The 27,329-nt window shown below is 43.9% G+C and overlaps 1 protein-coding gene across 1 annotated transcript in view; it reads left to right on the forward strand.

The window, feature by feature from the left end:
- Positions 1-9,691: 9,691 nt before the first annotated feature.
- Positions 9,692-27,329, forward strand: part of B3GAT2 (beta-1,3-glucuronyltransferase 2) — a 59,306-nt gene continuing 41,668 nt past the window's right edge. Inside the window, exon 1 of the mRNA XM_080663705.1 lies at positions 9,692-10,446. Coding sequence (XP_080519831.1) covers positions 9,838-10,446 — 609 coding nt within the window. The 5' untranslated portion in view covers positions 9,692-9,837. The remainder of the gene's footprint in view (positions 10,447-27,329) is intronic.

The following is a 27,329-nucleotide window of genomic DNA, read 5'->3' on the forward strand; positions in this document are numbered from 1 at the left end:
GAATATGCCACCCCAACATAGACTACTTGGCATAAGTATTATACTGAGGTAAAGGCACTTGAAAAACAGCAGGTGTAAGAAGGGCTCTCTGATCATCTTTTCTTCCTGAAAGCAGGAGCCAAAACTCCCAGGTGAACGATGTCCTCACCATACCAGGAAAAAAAAAAAATTCTCATCACCATTGACAGGGAGTTGAAGCCGAGGAAATGCCATACAAACAGACCTTGTTAAGATAATTTGTATCTTTGGTGATAGCCTCCATATGTTTTAGCTAATTTCTTACAATGCCTCTCTGTTCAATGGAGTAGAAAAGCATAGGTGTTGCCACTTCTTTGGGGTCTCTATTTCCTTATGAGGGTTCCCATGTCACTTAAAACATATCAGTTTATATGCTTTTCTCCTGTTAATCAGTTTTATGTCTGTTTAATTCTCAGGGCCAAACAGAGACCCTTAGTTTTGTCTCCCCTACAGTTTCTGGACAATGAGGGTGTGATCGTAAAGGGCTGGGATGGCCACTGCCACTCCCTGCAGAGCCTGGGGTTGACATCCTGGGAGAACAGACAAAAGCTGGCAGAAGGCAAGAATTCGTACAAAGCATTCCTGGATCTCTGTAGTACTGGTAGAGAGATGAAGGTAAACATTTTCCTTGTCCCTTCCTTTACAAGTTCAAATTGGGAGGGGGAAAATATTTGGAAAAAAATTAGTTCTTTGAAATGTGGCCCTTGTGAATTTGGTTTTGGTACCATTGGCTATTGTTTCTGCACCAGAAACAGTGATTGCTCTCCTTTTGGCCTTATTTTGTGTAGCAAGAGATGGCCTTGGCTTTCCACCTGCCAGGTCATGCAGATGGTTGGGCCTGTGTCTACAGGCAGCCAGTGGTCAGATTGGGGGCCCTGAGAACACGATGGTACAGGCATGTGGGTTGAATGCCATTTGTGGCTAGCATCCTACCAACAGTTACTATTTCTCAGGGGTGAGGAGAGGTGTCTACTTTCTTTTAAAGGCTGTCTGTGTGTGTGGCTCTGGAACTTGGGAGGGCTGCATTGTTTGCACCCTCTTTGATGATGCTTCTTGTGACCATAGTTAATCCATTAAAAGGCGTACTGATTTTAAGCCATAAAATGGCTTTTTTGGCTTGTATCTCATTGAAATAGATATACCTTTGAAGATTTGGACTTTTATATCTGAAAGGATATTTGGAGATCTCTTATAAACAAATGAAGATCAAATTAAAAAGAAAAAATTAATAAGGCAAAGATGAGGATCAGCCTGGCTGGCCAATATGGCTCAGGGGTTGAGCGACGATCTATGAACCAGCTCATGATTCAATTCCCAGTCAGGGCACATGCCCAGATTTCGGACTCAATCCCCAGGAAGGGGCCTGCAGGAGGCAGCTGATTAATGGTTCTCTCTCATCATTGATGTTTCTGTCTCTCCCTCTCCCTTACTCTCTGCAATCAATAATTTTTTTTTTCTTTAGCCCTAGCTGGTTTGGCTCAGTGGATAGAGCGTTGGCCTGCGGACCAAATGGTCTGGGGTTCAATTCTGGTCAAGGGCACGTACCTTAGTTGCAGGCTCCTCCCTGGCCCGGGCCCTGGTCGGGCTCATGAAGGAGGCAACCAGCCGATGTGTTTCTCTCACATCGGTATTTCTCTCTCTTTCCCTGTCTCTTCTACTCTCCCTAAAAATCAATGGAAAAATATCCTCGAGTGAGGATTAACAACAACAACAACAAATATATATAAATATATATGTATATTTTGTGTTTCTGTATTTATACCTAACTCATGGATAAGATTTAAATTGAAACTTATAAGATCTCTGTTTGCATAAACACACAGGCAACTGTATGTTTATGTTTATACATATGAGCATTTATGTATATGTTGATCTTACCTCCAGATGACATTGCCAAAATTAATTTGAGTTCTATTGAGTGAAAGAGTTCTATTTAATGGCTTAAGAAAAATAAGTGCTATATAAATTCATAAAACTCTCAAATGTATAAAAACTAACTCCAATGCTTTTTTTAAGTTCACATGATCTGGGATAATTTTCAGTAAATAAAAGTTAGTTTAGACATTTACACTATGGAATACTATGCAGTTGTAAAAAAGAGGGATCTCTTACCCTTTGGGACAGCATAGATGGACCTGGAAAATATTATGCTAAGTGAAATAAGCCAAACTGAGAAATACAAATATCATATGATCTCACTCGTTTGTGGAATCTAATTAATAAAATGAATTGACCAACAAAATAATACCAGAAGCATGAAGGCATGGAACAGACTAACATACCTCGATGTGGGCTTGGGGGGATGAGAAGAGATAAACCAAAGAACTTACATACTTATATGCATAGCCCATGGGCAATAGGGTAGTGAAGATCTGGAGGGGTGGGTAGGGGCTGGGAGAAGGGGAGAGGAAGGGAAGAAAATGGGAGATATCTGTAATACTATCAACAATAAAAAATATATTTTAAAAAATAAAAACAACTATCATACACCTAGAAAAAAATAAAGTTTGTTTAAGTTTGTTGGCTAATAAAAACAGGCATATCTTTCAGAATTGTGAACATTAAATATAGGGCAGTTGTACAAATTCTTCTACCTGAGCTTATTAGTCAAATAAGCTTATGTTATCCTATTGAATGTTTATGATTATAAAATTATAAATTCAACCTAAGAACAAAGCATACAATAACAAATAAATTTCTTTTTTTTAATCTTTATTGTTGAAAGTATTATATATGTCCCCTTTTTTCCCCTTTGACCCCATCTAGCCTGACCCCACCCCCCCACCTTGAAAACTCTTATTGAATATTCTTATATTCATGGCAGTATAGCTGTTTGAATAAGTTCAATTAGAATATGTTCTTCTTGTAACAGGACATAATTGGAAACATTGGATATATTACCACAACTTTGACTGAAACATCATATTTGAGAATAATATGCATAGAATTAGATATGACCAGACAGATTTCAGGAACTAAGATTGACTTTATAAAGTCCCTTGAATACCAGCCCAATACCTTGCTTACAGGGTTCCCAGCCTTATAGGTGAGTAAGAAAGGTCATTTCCTGGTAGGCCCAGGAAACTTACGTTACACTGGGGACCTCTAAGGGAGAGGAATTTACCCAGATCTGTAGTATGGCAGGCAGTCTGGTGCCAAGTTCCTGACTTGGCTTATCAACCACTACAGACTTTTGAATGTCCGATCTGAAGTTCCTTCTTAAAAGTTCTGGCAAAGTAGACTTAAAAGAGAATACGTGATAAATCACTCTTCTTGTTGCACTTATGGGAATAATTAAGCCAAGTTTAATAAGAGTAGATTTGTTTTACAAACAAACTAGTCCTGCTTCAATGCTCTCTGATAACAATGGGGTGACAGCAGAGAGGACATTCTGGGTTTCAGACAGCGATGACACACCCTCGTGGCTGTCAAACAGGGTCACGGTCACTGACTGAACTTTCCTCCTCTTTGTAGACTGGCTCCTGTGATGGCGTGTATTTTGTTAGTAACTAATATTTTCCATTTTTCTCCCACCCTCCTGACTTGACATCACTAAAAATTATAACTGCCCTTTTTCTGAAGCCCTGCAAGCTGGGTGACCTGATGTAAATGTCAAAGGAATCACCACAACAAATCATGTGTGGACAACCTTCATACCTGCTGCTGTAAGGCCTGATGTCCCCACCAGAGACATTACAACTCCAAAAAGTTAAATGAAAGTCATTGGATTGCCACCGCCTGTCCTCTCTCCACCATCTGAAGATGCCTCAAGCCCAACAACTAAAAATCTTCCTGACTGACTGCCCTCCAGACTTAAAAGTGAGTTTGTTCTAATCATTAACCTTTGTTTTTCTTTTGTTTCCATAGAAATACCTCTAATTATATGCCGGTTACTCCTACTATGTAAAGGACTAATTTAGATGCCCCCCCCCCCCCCACACACACACACACCCACCTACACCATTGCCTCCTCAAATAGGACATGGCTGTTTAACTAACTGACCTATTTTCAGGACTGAGAGGCTGATTCAATGAGATATGGAACAATCTACCAACCCAGCTTCTGGATTGTGATACCAGTATTATTTTAGTAAACAAACTACAGTACATAGAAACCTATTGTGTGTATTTTAACTTTTCAATGGCAATTTTGAAACATATGTAAAAATAGGCCCAATAGTATAAGGAGGCCCCATTTGAGCTTCAACTATTATCAACTCATGGCCAATCTCTTCTATTTTACATGTATAAATTACTTTACCTTTTGCAACAGCTTGGATGGACCTGGATGGTATTATGCTAAGTGAAATAAGCCAGTCAGAGAAAGACAAATACCATATGATCTCACTTATATGTGGAATCTAATGAACAAAATAAACTGATGAACAAAATAGAAACAGAGCCATGGACACATGGAACAGACTGACAGCTGTCAGAGAGGAGGGGGTCTGGGGGGCTGGATGAAAGAAGGCAAAGAACATATATGCATAGCCCATGGACACAGACAACAGAGTGGTGATAGCCAGAGGGAAAGGGGGCGGGGATAAGAGGAGTGGGCAAAGGAGGAGAGAATGGAGACAGAAAGCGACTGCTTTGGGTGACGGGCACACGATGCAGTGTACAGATGATGTTTTGTTGAGTTGTGTACTTGAAACATATATAATTTTGTGAACCAATGTCACCCCAATAAATTCAATTTTAAAAAGTACAGTGTTTAAAACACTTTCATCTACATTATCTCCTTTGATTGTCCTAACAACTGTGGAAGGTAGGTTGTGTAGTTTTATAGTTAAATTCTGTTTCTAACACATTAGCCTTTTAATGTAAATGGCAGTTTTTAAGATAGTGAAGCAAAAGATATAGAGTTTGCTTGTATTCTTTATGCATGCTTTATTGGGTTTTTGAGTATCCTAATTCATTAATAAAGGGAAATGGAGGCACACTGGCATGTCATATCTTTAGCTATTACTCAAACCGAATTGAATTATGTTTAATAAAATTATTAGCATAAATTACAGATTTTTACTTTTCTACAAAACTGCTTTTACTGAATAACCTTGATCTCAACTCATCCTATAAAAATGGAATTTTACTAAACGAACTACTTCCAATGTCACATTTTGGGCATAATAGCTGCAAATGTCTAAAATTTAAGGAAGCACTGTAATTTAGAATAATTCTAGGCCAAAAGTGATATTTGTAGAGGATCCAGAGGCATGAAAATCACATAAACCAAAGAAGCCATTTAATCATGGTTTGGATGTTATTTTTCTGACACTTATCAGTGAAACTGTCATGGACCCCTGGAATTGGGGCTATTAGAATTATTTATTTTGATATCACCCTTTTTCACATAACTGTGTTTGATATTTTAACAGAAATTATTTATGTTCACATGTATGTGGGTATTGATTATCTATACCTGCACATTACATTATTACTTGTACATGAATTACTTCTGATTCTTTTTACAACCTGATTTGCATACCCATATTATCATGTAGATATTTGCAAATAGTTGTGTATGTATTTTTTCTTTTCCTGCTCTCTTTCTTACTTGACTGAGAATATCAAGGATGTCCCCAAATGCTCATTTGAAGGTTGATTTAGTCACACTAGCAGAACCCCAGGCTCAAATGTCAGATTGGATCAGTTCTACCCTGTGCACTAATCTTGCTGCCGTCTTCCTGCTGCAGAAGTTACAGTGGCATGTTACTCATCAAGGCAGAATGTAAATGTTTCGTGATTATACAATATGTTTTTGTTAACTCCCCGATGGGATTTTTTTTTTACCTTTGTTTGTTTATTTGAGAACAAGAGCTGAATGCTGAAATGCAGTGGCTGATGCCAGCAATCCAAGGCTTCATTAGTACAGATGAAGCAAAGCTCATTTGTTACACAAATAATTAGAGAGATTAAATGAAAATAAACACTTAGAGGATGTACAGAAGCTCTGGAGTTAGGTAATCATTTTAATTACTCTAGTGACTTCTACCAACCTTCATTACCAGCCGCAGATCAAGTTCAAATTGTTTTATGTAAGAATATCATAAACCACAGGGAAAAGTACTAGAGCTGCCCAATGATTATGCTTCATAAAATGACATTTCTTCAACCTTCCATTTAAAAGAGTTGTTTCCATTCCCGTACCTGATAAACTCTCTAAATATTTAAAGAGTGATAAAATTTTACACTTAAAACGGTTTTACCCTCGTTTTATGCTTCAAATGGACATTCTTAATAAATTTTGTATTTCTATATCTTTACTGAGATTTGATCATAAAAGATGTGGGCCCACATTTTTGAGACACTGACTGTAAAACATTATGGCATATTCAGTAGTTTGAAATAAATGCTACTCAGAATCATGTCATCCTTATTTCGTGACAGTCTGCACCTTGTCTTTGGGGTAAATTGATTTCCTCTTTCTTACCTTCCCTACCCCAACCTGGAAAAACTCTACCACACACAGTAATGCCTTGCTGACAGGTGGGGGCCCTATTTCAACGTAATTCATTTTACATTCCTGGGTGATGATGATCCTGCAAGATCTCCTGAGTTACAATCTTTAGAGGATGTGCTAGCTGTATTTAAATACCATTTATCGCCTGCCTTCACAATGCCAACTCCTCTGCAAAATGCTTTACCTCGCTTATCCTACTTAGTCCTTACAAGATGCCCATGAAGTATGTATTATTGACTCCATACTCCAGATGAGAAACTAAGGCTTTGAGAGGCTCATTGACTTTCCAAAGTTAGCCCAGCTGGGAACCAAATCCAGGCCTGCCTGACTGCAAAACCGTGATGCCCCTAGAGATGATGGAATGAGGAAAACCTGGATGCAACTGCTGACAAAGGACAGTAGAAAAGATGAAGTGACCTCCGGGATATGGATGTGCTAGTTATGTGTTGTGTTGCATGACATCTGTGAATTTTGGACACCAGATGAAATCTCAGATTCCAAAATGTGATTGATTTTGAAAGTGTCTCATCTCTGAATAGCCCTGGATGCTTCTTTACCCCAAAGAAGAAGCAATTAGGAAATAGGTTTTATGGTGTAGTGGGAATAACCAAGAGTTCCATACTAATAAGATTAGTGATGCTTTTTAATGTAATTCAGTAACCACTTGAGTTTACTCCAGCTAATGCACATGGCATTTCTTTTCAACTGCATTAACATTTCTGACAGTCTCATTAACAATGAGACTTGGGTGTTCTTTATAGGGTAGGTGGGGGAATGTACTGCTTTCTAGGATTTAAGAAAAGCCTTGCCCTGGCCAGTTTTGCTCAGTGCTTAGAGCATTGGCCGATGCACAGTGGAGTTGTGGGTTTGATTTCTGGTCAAGGAAACGTACCTGAATGCAGATCCAATCCCCAGCCCCAGTGGGGCATGAGGCAACCAATTGATGTTTCTCTCTTTCTATCTCCTCCCTCCTCCCTCCCTCCCTCTCTAAAAATTAATGGGAAAAATACCCTCAGGTGAGGATTAACAAAAAAAGAAAGCCTTTACTAAATTGTCTTACCTTTCTCCTTTCCCAAGATGCTGACATTGATTTCTGCAGGCCCACCCCAGGCCTAGGGGTTGTGTTTTGCATACTCACAACCGCCTCACCTCGGTTCCCAGGCCCATTTGGCTAGCCCAGAATATGTGAAGAGATAGGATGTACTAATCTGCCGAGTTTAAAATATGAGCTGTGGGTGATACAGGGAGGTCGGGACAGAAGGCTTGCCCTTGTGGGGTGAGGGACAGGGTGGTTGTTAAATCTGTACATTTCACTCTAAGGTTTCAGACACAGAGGGGGAAGTTAGGGAAACTCACTGATGCGCCAAGGCCTGATGACAGGCGGGCACTACAAGGCTAGGCCCAAGACACCTGGGAGCTTCGGAAAGGTGGAGGGGCATCTGCCCTCACTCAGAACGCGCAACCGGGGGAATTTATTGGTGAGCAAGACAGAAGACAGACAACCGTGGGAAGATGGGCTCGGAAAGTATCATAGCGGGAGAGTGGCTTTCCCGCAGCTTTGCAAGCGTCTCCCTGGAACGTGACTCTGAAGTGTGGTCCCTCTTCTTTCTTGTTGGTGCATTACAGACAGCCAGGGATCAGCTAGTAGGCCCACAAAATAGAAAAGTCCACAGGAAGCACCAATTGTTTACTGTCGCAGGTCTACACATCATCGTAGGCTCTGCTGGATTTTGATTGCACGTGTTTACAGGTAGGAGGGCCAGCCCCTCTGGGTCTGGCTGTGTGGGGCGTGATATCTGCAGGCCGAGCACAGGGAAAGCCACTGGCTAGACCCGAGGACACACGTTCCATTTTCACTTGGCTACTTGCCACCGGCCTCGGAGAAATCACTTTAAACACTGGGCCTCAGCTTCCCCTAAAAATAAACAAACAAATAAATAAACAAATAAACAAATAAATAAACAAACAAATAAATAAATAGGTGATTCTACCTCCCAGGCCTCCTCGAAAGGATCCTTGGGAGATTCAAATTAGAATAATTCCGATGGCAGCGAACTGCGAGTAACTGTGACTCCAGATTACTGAAGAACACAAGTTAAACACATTCAGGTGGAGTTTCAGGAATTTCCCTCCACTGATCTAACTGCAGTCAGGCAGCAACCGCTGGGATTGATTCCTTCTTAAGGGCTATCTCACAGCCAAACACCTATGTTCCTTCCCCCCCGCCCCCACACACACCCCCAAACTCGGTCTCCCAGGGCTTCTATCGATTTCTGCCTTTCAGTGAAAGCGCTTTTTGTTGCCGCGGTTCGCATCCCCCAGCACACCAGCCCCGCAGCTGGGAGCCAGAGAAGAATCCTTTGCCCTCTCCCGCCTCTCCTCCTCTCACTCCACACCTTAGGTCTCCCGAGTTTTCTGCACGTGAATGGGTTCCTGGCGGATCTCCAAAGACCTTGTAGAATTTCAGAAAGCTGGGAGCGCGCGGAGATGAGCAAACGAGCATCTGCCCCCCTCCTGGAGGTCGTGCGCCCCTCGGGGACCCTCCTCCCGCACCTCTCCGGGCGGTGAAGCAGCCGCCTCCGGAGCTAGCTCGTCGGGCCAGAACCCGCGGAGAAGCGGGTCCCCTCCCCACTTCCCTCTCGCAGCCCCTCTCCGCCAGTAGCAGCGCTGCTGTCTTCCCACAGGAGGGCTGGGAGGGCGCCCGAGTCCGCAGCGCCCCCGCCCCCTCGCTTTTTCTTTCTTTACTGGGTTTGGGATCTTGCTACCGGAGCCGGGAGAGGTTCTGAGAAGAGAAGAGCGAGGGGCAGGAGTGCAGGCTTCCGCTGCAGCGCGCGAACGGAGCTGGGGTACTGCATCTCCCGCGTCCCTTCCCGGTCCTCGCCGCCCTGGCTAGGATGTGAAGAAGGGAAGCCCTCGAAGGAGCCCACGGTTGGAGTCCCTTTGCCCGCAGCGCCGCGGGACCAGAGCGGCGACGCAGACTGCCCGGGGGCCGGCTCCCAGCTCCCATTCCTCAGAAAGAGCGCGGTGGGGATCGCGTCTTCCCGGCGCTCGGCACAACTCCAGGGCTAGCAGCGCGCGGCTGGACCAAGTCCGCTTCCCGCCGGCTCACCGAGTGCGGGGCAGCACCTGCACGCCCGCCTGCACTCCCCGTAGCCCTACCTCCTTGGCACCTGCGCCGACCCCCACGCCAGGCGCTGAAAGCTCGGCTCCCGGATCCCGCAGCGCCCCCGGACCCTATGGAGAGCGCGCGGGCCGCGGCTTCTTGAGTGCGGGTGCCGCCGCCGTCCAAACTGCGCGCTGGGGTCCCCCGGCTGGCCCCTCTTAGGGGCATCCGAGAAGCCGGGAAAGAGCGCACCATGAAGTCCGTGCTGTTTAGCCGATTCTTCATCCTCCTACCCTGGATCCTGATCGTCATCATCATGCTCGACGTGGACACCCGCAGGCCCGCGCCCCCGCTCACTCCGCGCCCCTACTTTTCTCCCTATGCTTTGGGCCGCGGGGGCGCCCGACTCCCGCTCCGCAGGGGCGGCCCCGGGCGCGGTTCGGAGAAGCGCAACGAGTCGCGGTTGCAGCCGCAGCCACAGCCGCAGCCGGAGCCTCCTTTGCCCACCATCTATGCCATCACGCCCACCTACAGCCGCCCGGTGCAGAAAGCCGAGCTGACCCGCCTGGCCAACACCTTCCGCCAGGTGGCGCAGCTGCACTGGATCCTGGTGGAGGACGCGGCGGCGCGCAGCGAGCTGGTGAGCCGCTTCCTGGCGCGGGCCGGCCTGCCCTGCACGCACCTGCACGTGCCCACGCCCCGGCGCTATAAGCGGCCGGGGCTGCCGCGCGCTACGGAGCAGCGCAACGCCGGCCTCGCCTGGCTGCGCCAGAGGCACCAGCACCAGCACCAGCGCGCGCAGCCCGGCGTGCTCTTCTTCGCCGACGACGACAACACCTACAGTCTGGAACTCTTCCAGGAGGTAGTGGCCGGCCCGCCCCAGCGGGGGGCCAGGGCGGGAGGGGGCCTCGGGGGTCGCCTGCCCTTGGGAGTTGTCACTTCTCAGTGCACTTTTGGGACTCCAGGTGGAGCGCTGCTCGCGGGCAGCCCACAGCCTCTGCCGGCCCTGGCGTGTTTCGCTGGTCAAGGGGGTGGGGTTTGGGGATAGGGGGTGAGGATCACCGTGACTCAAGGGTGGGAGTCCGGCTTAGCAGTCTGCCTGGCCCCGAGATTAGGTTGAGGGAGTAGCACAGTTGTGGAACACGGGGATGATCGCCAGGAACAGGCTGGGTGGCCCGAGGATGGAGCCCAGGTGGAGAGGTTGGTCAGGGAGACTGGATGCCACAGGAGGGGATCCGGGAGATGGCCCAGCGCAGTGCGGGGCAGCTTGGTGTACGCCCCAGGCCTTTCAGCGGGCACAGGTGTGATTGGGATTCTAGAACCATACGGAGAGGAAGGTGGAGAGAGTTATGTACAAATCAGCCAAGAGACAGATTTCTCTGGCACAGTCCGCTGGCATGGAAATGATTATTAGTGAAAACATTGCCTTCTAAGGGGGTCCTCCCGCTATCTCTTTCCCCACCCCACAAAGGCCCTTTCCGACTCAGCATACTGCCTCTTTTTCAAGGAAACTCTCTGGCAAATGACTTGAGACTGTTCTGCCTTGTGGAAAAGACTGTTCTGTCTTTTCGCAGCCAGAGCTACCAGCTGCACTTCCAGTTCCTTTTCTCGAAGGCCTCTCTTTTTGGTGAGTTAGCAAGGCTACTCTTGCATGGTGCCATTGCATCCTGGTGCTTGCTGGAGGTTCTTGGTGCATCCGGCCCCATGCTGTGGAGAAGACCCACTTTTCCCTTGAAAGGTCACACGTGCGCACAACCAGCGTGCACTGGGCTAGAACAGGTGTTAACTTCTTGAGGCTGGTATTTTGCAGCGTGTGTGTGTGTGTGTGTGTGTGTGTGTGTGTGTGTGTGGTGTGTGTTCTGCAAATAAGACTGCGTTCCAAGGTTTTGTCAGTTTCTTCTTCATACACAAATACAGCTGGAAAGTATCTTGGATTCTTTGACATCCTGTGGGACCATTGCCTTCCTCTACCCCAAATTCCTTGATAGCCTGCCTCTAAGACTCCATCGCCCCCTCCTCACCCAGGTAAACTGGACTGTGTGTCTGGTAAATCATACATGCCCCACACTTTCATTCTAATATCTGTTTAGTGCTCTTAACCTCAGGCCAAACCTACTTGTACACCTTCAGTTTAATTTTTCTGCCTATGTGATTTGAAAAAATCCATTTCTTGAGAGCAATTGCCACCTTCATTTCTATTCATCCTCTCCTTCTTCGGGAATAAAAGGACCAGTAATTGCTTTTTATCTTTTCTTCTCCATCCTTTCAGGAGGTAAAGCTTTCTGTCCATGTTTCTATGGAAGAAATAAATGTGTGGGATAGTCTTTATAACCAAGACTACAGATATCATCTGATTTTTTTAAAATTGGGCTTTTATTTTTATTCTGCTTGCATATTCTCTCCACAAAAGATAGGGTTTGTATTCTGAAGCACAGACCTTTACATGCCAGTACACCACAATTTTAAACCCACTTTTCTTCTTCCACTGGGAAGTTGCCTTACCTGTGAAACTGTGGTCTTGTGTGTGTAAAATAATGCACATCATTATTAATTACCCCGTTAGGGGGCAGGGCTGTGACGGGGGAATGATTTTCAGTTTATTCCCAGTGTGGTGTTAGATGAGGGCGAGAGTGGGCAACGCAGGCGGTGAGACATTCAGAACAGTCTTCCTTTGATGCTTCCCAAACTGAAAGGAAGGCTTGGTGGTGGCTACTAAGCAGCAAGAGAAGAATACAGGCGGCTTTTTTCCCTGTGGTCCATGGAGTGTGGGGGTGGGGGAGAAAGAGAGACAATGTAAGGAAGGAGAGGGTGAGGAGAAAAAAATAGCATTGGCCAGAGGAAACTGTAAAGGAAAAAAGCAAAACTTTATGAAGGAATGAGAATAAAATTAAGAGCATGTGCAGCTCTTTTTTGTCGAGAGGTGCCAAGTATACAAAAATACACAACAGAAGCAATTTTTTAAAAACACAATATGCATGACACACTTAGAATTTTCTTCTTTTTTTAATCTTTATTGTTGAAAGTATTGCATATGTCCCCTTTTTCCCCCTATTAACCCCTTCTAGCCTGCCCCTCCCCCAGCCCCAGGCCTTTACCACCCTAGACACACGTAGAATTTAAATTCTGTAGCTCCTAGAGGTCCCTCCAACCCAGTAATTTTATGACTAGTCCCTTTGTCCACCACCATCCCTTCTCCCTCCCACATGATGCATGTGGACAGAGTAAGCATCTGTTCACCATGCATATATGCCAATACGTTCAGTTTTTCTTTTTACAACACATTATTTTCCTCACATGGCAAGCAGTATTGATTCTCTAAAAAGTCGGATTAGTGGAATTTATGCATCCTTAGTTTTGTGAATTAATGGGATGGCCTACCTTAAACCAGTTCTAGGATTGATTCCATGTGGATTACAGTGTAAACATGGCTCTCTTGGAAAAAAAGATAGGAGTAGATAAAACAGACACTGAAGCACCCGGTGGGGAGTGGGGGGGAGGGAAAATGCTGATCAGGGATGCTGTAGGGCCGAGGTCTATATCTCAGCGCTGTGTATGTGCACACACGCAAATTAGCTTTTAAGTAATTCACAGTGCTTAAGGAAAGAATGTCCCAAGTCAGGCTTCATCTTTTATTCATAGTGCTTCTAATTTCCATGGTTGATGTAAACGCAGATAAGATAGAAGGAAGAAAATGAACCAGGTACAAATTAGCTCACTAAGCATTGGCTGCAAATGAAGGAAAGTAAAAGATGAAAGGTCTCCAAATTAAATTAAAGGCGCAACAGGCAATCCATGTTCAATTATTTCTCCGTGGTAACTGGCATGGTTCTTGCTTCTCCCATACAGCTAACTCATTTTCAGCCTACCCTTTCAACTGAGCTGTGCCGCCTGGAAAGAAATATTTGCATTGAACGAATCCTACATTAACCGCCAAATCCATTTGCAAATGAAAGCTAGTGTGAGTTGCAGCCACAGAAACTCTGCTGGCCATTGGAGACAACAGTGGTCAGGTGTGTGTGTGTGTTTCAGGTTTCCAGTATCTCAACAACTACTGCTCTTCCTGTGGCATTGATGGGGGTTTGAATTCTGGACCACAAGTAGTCCACCTGCCTGTGCACCCTATGGATGGAGCTCTCCAGAAAAGCTTATTTGCAAAGGATTTAAACTGCTTTAATAAAAGCAACTATTGCAGATAAATGTGACTCTATATCCAGTCATATTTTCAATAAGCTATTGATCAGATTTCTGTTCCTTACTGGAAAACCTTCCAAGTTTGCCTGAGTTTAAAGCTGATGCTTTTCAGGTGAAGTTGCTTTCGCCTTTGCGAGTCCATTAAATTGAAAGGTTAAAAAATAGCACTTTCCAAGCAGGAACAAAAACTTTAAAATTTTTAACTTTAAATTTAATGAGGAAAGACTGGAAGACAGGCCAACTCCGAGACATTTAAGGAGCTCATGAAAGGATTCAGTTAATGAGACTGCATCTTGAAGATGCTCTGACAGGCAGTGAGCTGAACAGGCCCTTTGTTTGGATTTTTTTGTTGGGTGCTGTTAAGTTATTTGTGTGCTGGGAAGGTGGAGGAGTTGAGGCTTAATTCTGTTTTGCTCCTTTTCTGAAACATTTATAAGCTCCCCCCTTTACAGGCAGCTTATTAGAGCTATAATACATATTTAAATTCACAATCTTAACTGCCCCGCCCTCCACCCCCAATAGTAAATTCTGTATGTTTCCTGCAAGGAGACAAAAGATCTGCCATTCTTTTTACCCTGATACTTAGTGTAGGGTAATTATCTTTTCAAAATGAAGAAACCCAGAAGATTTCATTATTTTACCTGAAATGTGTTCCTTGTGTTTTATTTCTCCCTATCTAAAAGCATATTAATAGTCATGCCATAGGTCTGATAAAATGTGAGAATTTTAGAAAAATATGGTCATAAAACTACAGCCAATTTTCTTAGGCTATTGATGTTAAATCTATAGATTTTCTTTAGTCTCCCTGTGGATAGGACTTGAGTTATGGCTAGTCTTTGACAGGGTTCTTTGGAGACCAGCAGTTTTCATTTGGATTTTGATAATTTAATGGACCAGAAATCATAACTCAGCTTTAAAAGACATTATCTCTTGCCTCTTCCAATTGTCTTTTTCCATCATTCGCCCCCTTACTTTTCACTGATTATTCTTTCTCATGAATAGACATGAAGATGTGTCTGGATTATTGTTTGGAACGATGAATTTGTGTCTTTTAAACATTTAAGCTGTTGTCTGGTTCTTTTTGGAAACTATGTGGGTGACTCCATTTTCTTCTGCCTATTCCACTTGCCTCTAAATTACAAGCTGGTAATTTTTCTCTTGTGTGAACAGTAATGGAATAGTAATTGCTTTTAAGGCATGCTACAAAAGCAAAATAGAAGAACCAAAGTGAACGGTCTTATTTATTAACAATTCCAGGGGGTATTCGAGTAGTGTTTTTTTGGTACAGAATTCAATAATGTTCAGATATGTCTATTCAAACCTTTCGGGCAGACTCTGATGGAATATTTGCTCAGTCTGTATAAGTTAACACGTTATTGTATATTTGATTTGCAGTGCTGTAGAAGCACGAAATTAAGTTTTGCATGGTTCTCAAATTCTCTCCCCAAAACACAAATACAATTGTTATACCAATCTATTGTATACATACCAGGTGTAACAGTTAATAATGCAGATTTTTTTCAGTAGATGGAGTTACACATATGTTGAAATATATGTGATTAGATATGTATGCTATTTTGTTGTATTGACAGCAAGCTTCAAAACTTCATATGTCAAATTTTCTGAAGGTGTTAACATAGATATTTTTACACTTAAAAATGTCAAATTTCGTGCCAAAAAAAAGCATTTGTGGGAAGTTTTAATTCATTATTTTGAAGAAAAGTGCTGCTGGAAGTTTTCATATACTTCGGGAAGCTTATGGTGAACATGCTACATCTCAAGATACTTGTGAACACTGGTTTAAACGCTTTAAAAGTGATGATTTCGATGTGAAAGACAAAGAACGTCCAGGTCAACCAAAAAAGTTTGAAGACCAACAATTATAAGCATTATTGGATGAAGATGCGTGTCAAACTCAAAAACAACTTGCAGAAAGATTAAATGTTGCTCAGCAAACAATTTCCGATCGTTTACAAGCAATGGGAAAGATTTTAAAGGAAGGAAAATGGGTGCCACATCAACTGAACGAAAGACAAATGGAAAACCGAAAAGTCATCAGTAAAATGTTGCTTCAGTGGCACGAAAGAAAGTCTTTTTTGCATCAAATTGTGACTGGCGATGAAAAGTGGATTTATTTTGAGAATCCCAAACGCACAAAATCATGGGTTGATCCAAGTCAACCATCAACATCGACTGCAAGACCAAATTGCTTAGGAAAGAAGACAATGCTCTGAGTTTGGTGGGATCAGGAAGGTGTGGTGTATTATGAGCTTCTGAAACCAGGTGAAACTATTAACACTGATTGCTACTGACAACAAATAATCGATTTGAACCATGCTTTGATCTCGAAATGACCAGAATGGGCCAGAAGACACGGCAAAGTAATTTTGCTTCATGATGACGCACCATCACACACTTCAAAAACAGTTAAATACACGTTAAAAGATCTTGCCTGGGAAGTATTAACCCACCCGCCGTATTCACCAGACCTTGCTCCTTCAGATTACCACTTGTTCCGATCGATGGCACACTCACTTTCTGAGCAGCACTTCAAAATGTACGAAGAAGTAGAAAATTGGGTCTCTGAATGGTTTGCCTCCAAACAAGAAAAGTTCTATTGGAATGGTATCTACAAATTACCTGAAAGATGGGGGAAATGTGTAGCTAGCGATGGACATTACTTTGAATAAAGCACTTTTGATGTTTCTCTTGAAATTATTGTGTTTTCTTTGATTACAAAATCCACCATTATTAACCGTTACACCTGGCAGGTAGGTAAGTAAATAGGTAGATTTAGAAAAGATTTCCAATTCACAGAAGTAAACTAATAAAATATAATCCATTGTTCATACCTGGTAATTTTTGTGTACAACCTTAAGTAAATGTTAAAAGTACCCTTTGCCATGGATACAAGCAAAAGACAGTTGACATTAGTTGACACTTACTATGGGCCAGGAGCCACCCTTAGGATTGTACAGGTGTTAATGTATTTGATCCCTCACAACAGCCCCTGAGGTAGGTACTAGTACTGTCCCCATTTTCCCCTCCACCCTTATGCTCATATTTAATCATGAACACAGTTCTTTGATGAGTACAGGGGTCTTTAAAAGTGCAGCCTGAACCTAATAGAGCCAGTGTGATCAGGAGCCCTTTTTATACTTGAGCAGAAGTACCAGAGATAACTTGAAAAGATCATGCAGATAGAATTTTTTCAGAGAGAGGATTTTGAATCCCGGTACTTCGGTTCTAGAACCTACCCTCTGGACTATCCTGCAGCTCATCTCATTCAACACGTACAGTCATATGGAGCTCTGTCACATGATAAGCAAAGCTTTCGATCAGCAGGAATCTTTTGACGCTGTCGCTGTCTTCTGGGCTGTGCCATCTTCATATTTTCTCTTATGACCGTTTTTTCTTGATATCATTTGGTCTTAAGAAAATGTTATCTCCTCCCTCACTATCTCACTGATAGATGGTTTGATTTTTGGATTGTTTTTTCAAGTCAGGCGAAAACTGCCAAGTCAGCACATAAACTATTGTCTTATATTTTTAAAATTAGAGACTCTTGTGAATAAGTAAGAATTGATCATTTCTGCAAGAAGATAAAACATTAAAAATACTTTACCCTCAGTTGATATGTACATCAGCAGCTGTGCCTCCTGGGCCTGTCGCTTGTCAGGGCAGACAGAATTGAATGGGAAAAGGCTGAGCTGTTTCACGTTACCATTGAGACAGGGGAGAGCTGCACACCTGAACCCGTTTGAGCTGAAGCCTATGTAAGTGGCTGACACCTGCTGCTTCAGGGAGCCTCATGCTGTGCTGGTGATGCTGGCTGCTGAGGGCCACACGGCCACATTCACAGAACTACTCACTTGTTGGTAGGTTTGTTCATTTTCTTGTCTGATTTCTTCTGGGGTTAGGAATTTCCCTGGATTAAAAAACAAAATGAATGAAAATCATTGGTTGAGTCTTTTTGCATGGTAGGAAAAGCTTGGAGATAGCTATGCTGTCAGGATGATCTTTTTTTTTTTTTTAACCACAAATCAGATTATTTGGTCTTCCCCCCCAAATAACTAAAAACTGAGTAGTTCTCTCCTCCCACCTCCCCCCAACCCCCATCAGTCAAACATTATCTGTGGTACATGCATAATATAAGACTCTTGTTTCTTCAACCAGGTATTTATAAATTACTAGAGGCCCGGTGCATGAAATTCCTGCATGGGGGTGTGGAGAGGGAGGTGTCCCTCAGCCCAGCCTGCACCCTCTCCAATCTGGGACTCTTTGGGGGATGTCCTACTGCTGGCTCCTAACCACTCACCTGCCTGATTGCCCCTAACCACTCTGCCTGCCAGCCTGATAACCCTCTAACTGCTCCCCTGCCAGCCTGATTGACGCCTAACTGCTCCCCTGCCGGCATGATTGTCCCCAACTGCCCTCCCCTGCTGGCCCGATAGCCCCCAACTGCCTTCTCCTACAGGGCTGAGGGGACTGAGTTACTCCGGCTGGATGAGGCAGAGCTGAGGGGACTGGGGGACTGAGGCTGGATGAGGCAGGGCTGAGGGGACTGGGGGACTGAGACTGGATGAGGCGGGGCTGAGCGCTGCCATCTTGTGAGGGTGTGGCAGTCAATTAGCATATTCCCTCTTTATTGGCTGTGGGCGCCATCATCTTTGTGAGGGTGTGATGGGCAATTAGCATATTCCCTCTTTATTAGATAGGATATCTTTATCTCTCTACTGAAAGCTGAGTATGCTAAATGTTGAACATTCTCCATTAACTGGGATTTCAGTTGTCTAAGATAATTGTATATTAGAAGTAATAATGTATCGGCAAGATTCCTTCTACCTACTTGAGCTTAAACATTACCACATTCAGAAGATATTTGAATATAATTAATCAGGATGCCTTCTCCTGTTAATTGAGCACTTACTATGTGCCAGGCACTGTGCTTAATTACTGCAGCTGTGAACACAGGGCACCCAGACCTCCCGGATTGAGCACCTGCTCTTACTATGCGCCCTAGGATTAGTGCATGTCAGGAGACCTGCAGGTGCGAGGGAGTGTAAAGCGGAGGCAGCTAATAGAGTTGTAGGTTGGTTTTGTGTTTGTGTGTTGGTGGGGGTGCGGGGGGGGGGGGGTTTGGGCTGGGATGAGTACTTGGGCCCATGTGGAACAGAGAAAGTTTATTCAGAATGTATGTGGAAGAGAGAAAGGGCACAGTTGGGCCTGCAGAAAAAAAGGCCCGAGACCGCTCTAGCACTTGCCAGGGAGCCTCTCTGAGTTCTGACCCCTCCTGTTCTCAGGGCCACTGGGCCTCATGGGATAGGCCAGGGCTGGCAAGGATGGGACTACAAACCAGCTAGGCACAGTCCAGGGGGGTGGGGAGGGACCCGTGAGGCCCTACACAGCAATGGACCCATCACAGAAGCCCATCCTTTCGATGAGGATGTTGACTGTGACCTAGTGGCCATCTTGGCTCTGCTGCTGGCTGTCACACACACCTTTGCCCCCTGGTTTTCCTTCCCTCATGAGAGCAGCGAGCCCTAGGCCCCCAGGTCCCTGGCTGCCTTGTAATAATCAGTGTAGGCTAGGCCACAAGCTTCAGTGCTACCTAGACAGGCACCTGCTCCCGAGAAATCTGGGTCCTGCCAGCACCCAGAGCTCTCCAGCTGGAGGGAGCCAAGCCGATGGCCTAAGAAAAGAGGATGTGTGCGTGTCCAGAGACCTGAAGGGTGTCCTTGCTGTCTTCAGGGGAGGAGTTAGAGTCTCTCCCCAAACCTGTCCTGTAAAGCAGGTTTCAGTTTCTTTGTATTTGGAAGTGGTGTTAAATCATGGCCATTAGACCCTTCTTCCTGGATACTGCCCTGTCCTTGTGTTAATCTGAATCTGAAAAGTGTGAACATAGCCATGCGAGGAGCATGATTTCATTTTTTCCCACCCCACCTGGTTTTCCAAACACCCGTTAGGCCTACCTTTGACTTTTAACTTCTAACTAGAACTTGGTAAATTCATAAGAAAACTATAGATCTGTATCTGTACATGTGGTTGTATTGAGGAAGTGGTAACATAAACTGTTATGGATTCGTTATAGCATCTAACATTGCATTATATAATGGAGTATATGTGTTTCAGTTCACTGTTTCTCCCACTGTAATATAAACTCCGTAAGGGTAGGAGTCTTCTCTTGTTCACTGCTGTGCCTCTGGTGTCCAGAGCAGTGCTTACCTGTGGTCAATGCTTATTAAATATTTGTTGAATGAATGAATGAATGAATTATAGGAGGCATGGACGCTGAGGGATTCTATTGCAGAAGGAAGCTCTTCCTAGAAAGGAACTCTGCACAGATTGTCGGTCAGATCACAGTTTCGAAGTCTGTGTTGTGTGTCTAGGATTGCATTGAGCCCTTTAAATAGGAACTTAAAAAATAAATGTGGCCCCTGCTCTGTCTTTCAGAGGCTTCATGCTAAAGGGGGAGGGGAGGGGTGGGAGTTGGAGAGAGAGAGACAGAGAGACCATGAATATTGATGGCATCCCTGTCAGTGCCCATTAAGGTGTGTCAAGGTAGTTGTGAGCCAGTTGAGTGTTAGACCTCTTCACACGTGTGAAAGGCTGGTGGGCAGCTCAAATGGGAGCTTGGGAGTTAAATAGTTCCATGTTCAAATGCAGCTTCACCTCTTAGTGGCTGCATGACCTGGGCAAGGGCTGCCTGCCTCATGTGATTGCTGTAAGTACTGAGCTATAGGCAAGTTATAACTATCAATTCTTTTCCTCTTGTCTTCTCCTCTGTGGGTGACTTCCCCTATTGGGGGATAGACTGGACAGCTGCACAGCCTCAGGGCGGTAGATGCCTCTAAAAACTGCTCCTGAGGTCTGAACTGTGCTTCTGGAGGCCTGGTGGGAGGGGGGGGCAGAGGTGCTTGACTTTCCCAAATCAGTCTATACCCAAGTGGAACTAAATAAATTGGGTATCTTAATGACACCACTGGGTTACTACAGTGATTAGAGGGACAAGAGTTAAATAGAACTTGTCTGCGAAGGATCCTGGGAGGAAGTGAGATTGATAAAATCAAAAGCATCTAAGACATTTTAGGCTGAGAGGAGGTAGCAGGGTGTTCTCCTGTGGGTTGAGAGGTCTGAGGCCGGTTAATGGGTGTGTGAAAGCTAACAAGTTGTCAGGATACTAAACTTCCTGCAGGTCCTGGGTGTGACTTTGAGTTACTGTTACAGTCCCAGGACCTAGGTCAGTGGTCGGCAAACTCATTAGTCAACAGAGCCAAATATCAACAGTACAACGATTGAAATTTCTTTTGAGAGCCAAATTTTTTAAACTTAAACTATATAGATAGGTACATTGTTATTAACTTAGAGTAATCCTAAGCTGGCCTTTGCTAAAAACTCAAGAGGCCAAAGAGCCGCATGTGGCTCGCGAGCCGCAGTTTGCCGACCACTGACCTAGGGCATATTACATGATAGATTATTTCTGGCATGAATGAAAGGATCAGAGAGATAGTATGCAATAAAAGAGAAGGCAATGTAATAGGAATGAAATGAATAGATTTTTAAAGCACATAAGTAGAAGCAATCGTTTAAGGTCATTTGCTGAGCTTGGGACGGTTAGGAGTGTTCCTCTACTCAGCACCTCTTGGAGGAGGAAGAGAAGGTTCTATTTGACGGCCTTACCTGTGCCCAGCCCCCTCCAGCCTTAACTGGGACATTGAGCTGGTTGGTCTTCAGCTGACTGGCAGTTACTGGGAAGTCTGCCCTTAGCTTGTTCCTCAATTTTCAAACATTGCTTAAATTTTCATAAACTAAAATATTTTAAAGCTTTTTTCCTGCCAGAATGGGGAAGATGTAGTAGTTGGAAGATATATGTATGCATGTTTGCCCATGGGGTCCCCTGGTTGCCTCCTTGCCTTGTACATGTTCTTTCTTCACATGCCCACCCTGTGCCCACCAGGTCAGTCTCTGGCAAGGATGGTGGTCACAACAGGGTCTGGTGCCGTGGCACTCAACATTTTCTGTTCACATAACTCCTAAAAAATTTAGTAAAATTACACAACCTCTGGGATATTTTCAAATTGATGTTTAAATTTTAAAAAAACATTTAAAATAGTTGCAAAGCATGTGATTTCTGATGTATTATAGATATTGACATTTGTAAATGAAATTTAAATATATTCAGTGGATATTATAAATACTATAACAGTTGTATGCCCACTAACATTCACTTAATAAATATACTTTTCAATAATTTGGGAATTTTATGTGTTCTTGTTTTCCTATTCTCCCTTGGAATTTTATTCTATATTTTGTGGTTCAAGTTCATTTATTGATTCTCCTTTTATGTATATCTTCAGTAACAAAAAATGAATGTAGACAGAATTTACATTTTTCAGAAATTCCTGTGGCTATAAGTTTCTGTCTTAAAAACTCTTCAGGACTGAGTTAACAGTACAGTTATTAACAGTTAACAAGTAATCAAAACAACATAAATGTTTCAAAGTTGATTAATTGTTAAGCATAAAAGCTATATTTATTGGAAATTTGTTTCTTAATGACATGGATGGACATTTTTTTGTTGATGTGTACTCCATATTATTGATGAATATTTCTGTTGCTAGAAAGATAAAAGGTTTAGCATAAATTATTTTCCCATTAGGTCAACCTTGTTTACATAAAGAAGTAAATAAGATGGAAAGCACTTTCTTATACCGGTGTTCTTCACTTTTTTCAACTTTTGGGCTCTAAACCAAAAATCATATGTTGATCCCTGAGCAGAAACTCTTAATGCTGTATTGATGACATTGGTTTTCCTTCCTTCAATTTTGTTGAAAGCAGGTAATTAGAAACCTCCTTGTCTTCCAAAAGGATCTATTACCCATTAATAGACATGAACTTTCTTAATAAAGACAGTGATATTCTAATTACCTTTGTTTGGTGCCCTAGAGATTTGGCCACAGTGGACAGTACATTCTAAGGTTCACGGTGGGTGAGAAATTGCCCTTCTGTGAGGGGAGGGGAGGAGGGAAGACAGAACCATCTGTGGGATTGTGGGATTGCGGAGGGTCAGGATTTTCCAGGGAGAGTCTTTGTACACGCTCAGCGACCGCGCACCCTCAGCCTGAGAACTGCTGTTTTGGTGGAAGGAGCACTAAGTTAGGAACCGGAAAGTGTGGGCTGCAGGCTTGGCTGAGCCAAAGCCCTCACGCCTCGTGACCTCAGAGGAACAAACGTTTATGGACCATCTGTGCTCTGCCCCATGCTAGGCATTTAGAAGTGCACACTGCTGTTTAACTCACATGTCTCTGAGGTGGACACTACAATGTCTGTTTTACAAATGAGGAGAAGCTCTGACACGCAGCTTCCTCCCAGGGCCTGACACAGACGTGTGCGGCTCTTGTGAGAAATGGAGGATGCACAGGTGAATGGGTGAAAAGGGAAGCTCCCACGCCAGGTGGTGGTCTGCTTCTCTGTAAGTCGGTGGCCACAGGGACTGTGCAGAGGCTCAGGGAGGCAAGATGTTCCCAAGTCACCCAGCTAACCAGCCCGGTGGCCCCGAGGTGCTGCTCTGTGAGCCAGTGGGAATGAGGGTTTAAATATGGTCCATGTGTGGATGTGTTGTTTATCACCTAAATAAACTCGGCCTTGCAAGATTAAAATGTCAGTGTTGGTTTTAAAGGTCAAACGACAGTTTGGGGATGTTTTTGTAGCTTTGAAAAGTTCCTCGGCTACATCTGGCTAAAGTGCCGAGACAGCCCGGGGAGGTCTCCTCTGTCAGGGGCCTTGGCTTGTTCAGAGGAGCTCTGTTAACACCTGCTCCCCAGAGCTGGTGTGGGGAGTTCACCCCAGCCCTTCCTTGTTTTCAGTTTTCTTTCATGATTATATTTAACTATTTGCCTATTACCTTTGATTCCTGCCCTGCACACTGAAAAGACAGGTTTTGTGATTTTCTGGTCTTGTTTTTCCACCTTGTTTAAAGATTTAAAAAACAAAATGTTAAGAAGTTGGCTTGATGATGCTTGTGGTTTCTGTGGGCAGTGATTTGGGTTTTTACAGAAACACAGGGGTTTCCTCTGAAAATCAGTTGATCGTCCTGGAGATTAAAATATAGGTGTCCATTTGGTTGGCTCTTATAACTCCAGTGACATTTAAAAGTAAATGCCTGTTCTTTGTTTATTATTAGGTCTCTTTTACCACATGTGAAAGGCAGTCGGGGGAGAAACAAAAATTGAGTATTTTTTAAGTGTGTAGTTTGGTGCATTAAGTAGACTCACTTTGTTGTGCAAGCATTGCCTCTGTCCCTCTCCAGAACTTTCTCACCATCCCAAACTGAAACTGTTCCCATCCTATCTAATAAAGGAGTAATATGCAAATTGACCGTACCTCTGCTACACCCACAAGCCACGCCCACAAGCCACGCCCACAAGCCAATCAGGAGCGAATATGCAAATAAACCCAACCAAGATGGCTATGGCCACAGAGAGCAGGAGGGAGGCTTGGGTTTCCCTGGCAATGGAAGCCAAGCTTTCCGCCTGCCCTTGCCGGCCTAGGCCTCCACTCAAGTTTCAATGATAGAAGATACATAAACCCAAACAGAAATGGCGGCAGCCACGGAGCTGGAAAGAGCAGGAGGCTAGGGTTGCCCCCGGTGATGGAGGAAGTCAAGCTTTTCGCACACCCTGGCCAGCCCGGGCTCACTTAAGGCTACAAAGTTTCAATTATAGAAGATACATAAATCCCAATAGAAATGGCTGCCGCCACGAAGCAAGCAGAAGGCTTGGCTCCACTCCAGGCTACAAAGTTTCAATTGTACAAGATAAATAAACCCCAGATCCCAGGGCCTCCACTTGGGTCACCAGGGGGCATGGCCGGCCTGCAAACCACCACAGGCCCCTCGCCCAGGCCAACCCACGCCCCAAGGGAACCCCCACCCTGATCCGGGACACCCTTCAGGGCAAACCAGCTGGTCCCCACCTGTGCACCAGGCCTCTATCCTATCTAATAAAAGAGTAATATACAGATTGACCATCAGTCCAACACACAAGATGGCTGCCCCCAGGTGGTCAAAGATCCTGCCCCCATGTGGACACAAGATGGCCACCACAAGATGGCCTGCAAGGGAGGGCATTTGGGAGGGACCAGGCCTGCAAGGGAGGGCAGTTGTGGACGATCAGGCCAGCAGGGGAGGGCAGTTGGGAGGGACCAGGCCTGCAAGGAAGGGCAGTTGGGGGCGATCAAGCCTGCAGGGGAGGGCAGTTAGGGGTGACCAGGCCTGCAGGGGAGGGCAGTTAGGGGTGACCAGGCCTGCAGGGGAGGGCAATTAGGGGCAAACAGGCTGGCAGGGGAACAGGCATCAATCAGGCTGGCAGGGGAGTGGTTAGGGGGTGATTAGGCTGGCAGGCAGGCGAGCAGTTGGGAGCCAGCAGTCCTGGATTGTGAGAGGGGTCCCAGATTGGAGAGGGTGCAGGCTGGGCTGAGGGACACCCCCCCCCCATGCACGAATTTCATGCACCGGGCCTCTAGTTAAACAATAACTCCCTATTGCCCGCTCTTCTGCCCCTGGTACCAATAATCTACTTTCTGCCTGTTATGAATTGAACTCATACAGGTAAAATCATATAATTGTTGTTTTGTGCCTGGCTTATTTCACTCAGTGTAATGTCTTTAAGGTTCATCCACATTGTGGTATGTATCAAAATTTCATTCCTTGCTGAGGCTGAATACTATCCCATTGTGTGTATAGATCATATTTTGTTTATCCATTCAAACACCGCTGGCTACTGGAGTTGCTTTCTTCTTCTTTTGGCTGTGGTGAATGCTGCTATAAACATTGGTGTACACATGTATGTTTGAGTGAATGCATTCAGTTCTTTTGTGTGTGCATGTACAGAAGTGGAATTGCTGGATCATATGGTAATGCTGCTTAATTTTTTATGAGAAACTGCCATTCTATTTTCCATGTTGGCTGCACCATTTTACATTCTCACCAAGCACAAGGGTTTCAATTGCTCCATATACTTACTTTCTGTTTTTGTTTTTTATAATGGCCTTCCTAATGCGTGTGAAGTGATATCTCATCATGGTTTAGATTTACATTTCTCTAATGATTAATGATGTCAACCACCTTTTCATGGGCTTATTGATCATTTGTGTATCTTTTTTGGAGAATGTTTTTTCATGTCCTTTGCCAAGCATTTTTAGGGTTTTATGTGTTTTTTTTTATTTCCTTTTTCAATTACACTTTACATTCAGTATTATTTTATATTAGTTTCAGGTGCATAGCATAGTGGTTAGACAGTCATATACTTTACAGAGTGCCCCCACCCCCAATATTTCCAGTACCCACCTGGCAATTTTGTTTCTTTATTTTGTTCTTTAGATTCCATATATAAATGACATCATATGGTATTTGTCTTTTTCTGACTGACTTATTTCACTTAGCATAATACTCTAGGTTCATCCATGTTGTCACAAATGGTAAGATTTCATTCTTTTTTATGGCCAAGTAATATCCTATCTAATAAAGACAGAATTTGCAAATTGACCGTAACTCCGCGACAAAGATGGCAGTGCCCACAGCCAATAAGGAGGGAATATGCAAATTGACACGACAAGGCAAGAGGCAGAAGGTGGCTCTGGGCCAGAGCAAAGGTGGAAAGGCGGATCCGGCTGGAATGAAGGCGGTGCCGGCAGCCAGGGGAAGGAAGGCCTATTCTTGCATGAATCTTCATGCATCGGGCCTCTAGTTGCATTATATATATGTACCACAGCTGGTTTATCTACTTAATTATTGATAGGCCCTTGAATTGCTTTTGTATCTTGACTATTGTAAATAATGCTGCAATAAATATAAAGGTGCATGCATTCTTTCAAATTAGTGTTTTCATTTTCTTCAGATATATACCCAGAAGTCGAATTGCTGGGTCATAAGGCAGTCCCATTTTTAATTTTCTGAGGAACCTCCATACTGTTTTCTGTAGTGGCTGTACCAATCTGCATTCCCACCAACAGTGCATGAGGGTTTTCTGTTTTCCACATTCTCACCAACACTTGTTGTTTGTTGATTTATTGATGATAGTCATTCTGACAGGTGTGAGGTGCTATCATTGTGATTTTAATTTGCATCTCTCTGATTAGTAACACTGAGCATCTTTTCATGTCTATTGGCTCTCTGTATGTCCTTTTGGAGAAGTGTCTATTCAGTCCTCTGCCATTTTTAAATTGGATTGTTTGGGGGTTTTTTGGTGTTGAGTTGTATGAGTTCTTTATAGATTTTGGATATTAACCCCTTATCAGATATATCATTCTTTGCCCATTTATGAATTGGATTTTTTGGTTTTTGTTGAGTTTAATGAGTTCTTCATATATTCTGGATATTAAGTCTGTATCAGATATGTGACTTGCAAATATGTTCTCCCATTCTGAGGTTTGCCTTTTTATTCTGTTCATAGTGTCCTTTGTTGCCCTAAAGTTTTAAATTTGAAGTTCTGTTTATCTGTGTTTTCTTTTGTTGTTGTTTTTTCTCTCTCTCTTTTGTTGTTTTTGCCTTTGGTT

The sequence above is a fragment of the Plecotus auritus genome (assembly GCF_963455305.1).
Source record: "Plecotus auritus genome assembly, chromosome: 4".
Lineage (NCBI taxonomy): Eukaryota > Metazoa > Chordata > Mammalia > Chiroptera > Vespertilionidae > Plecotus > Plecotus auritus.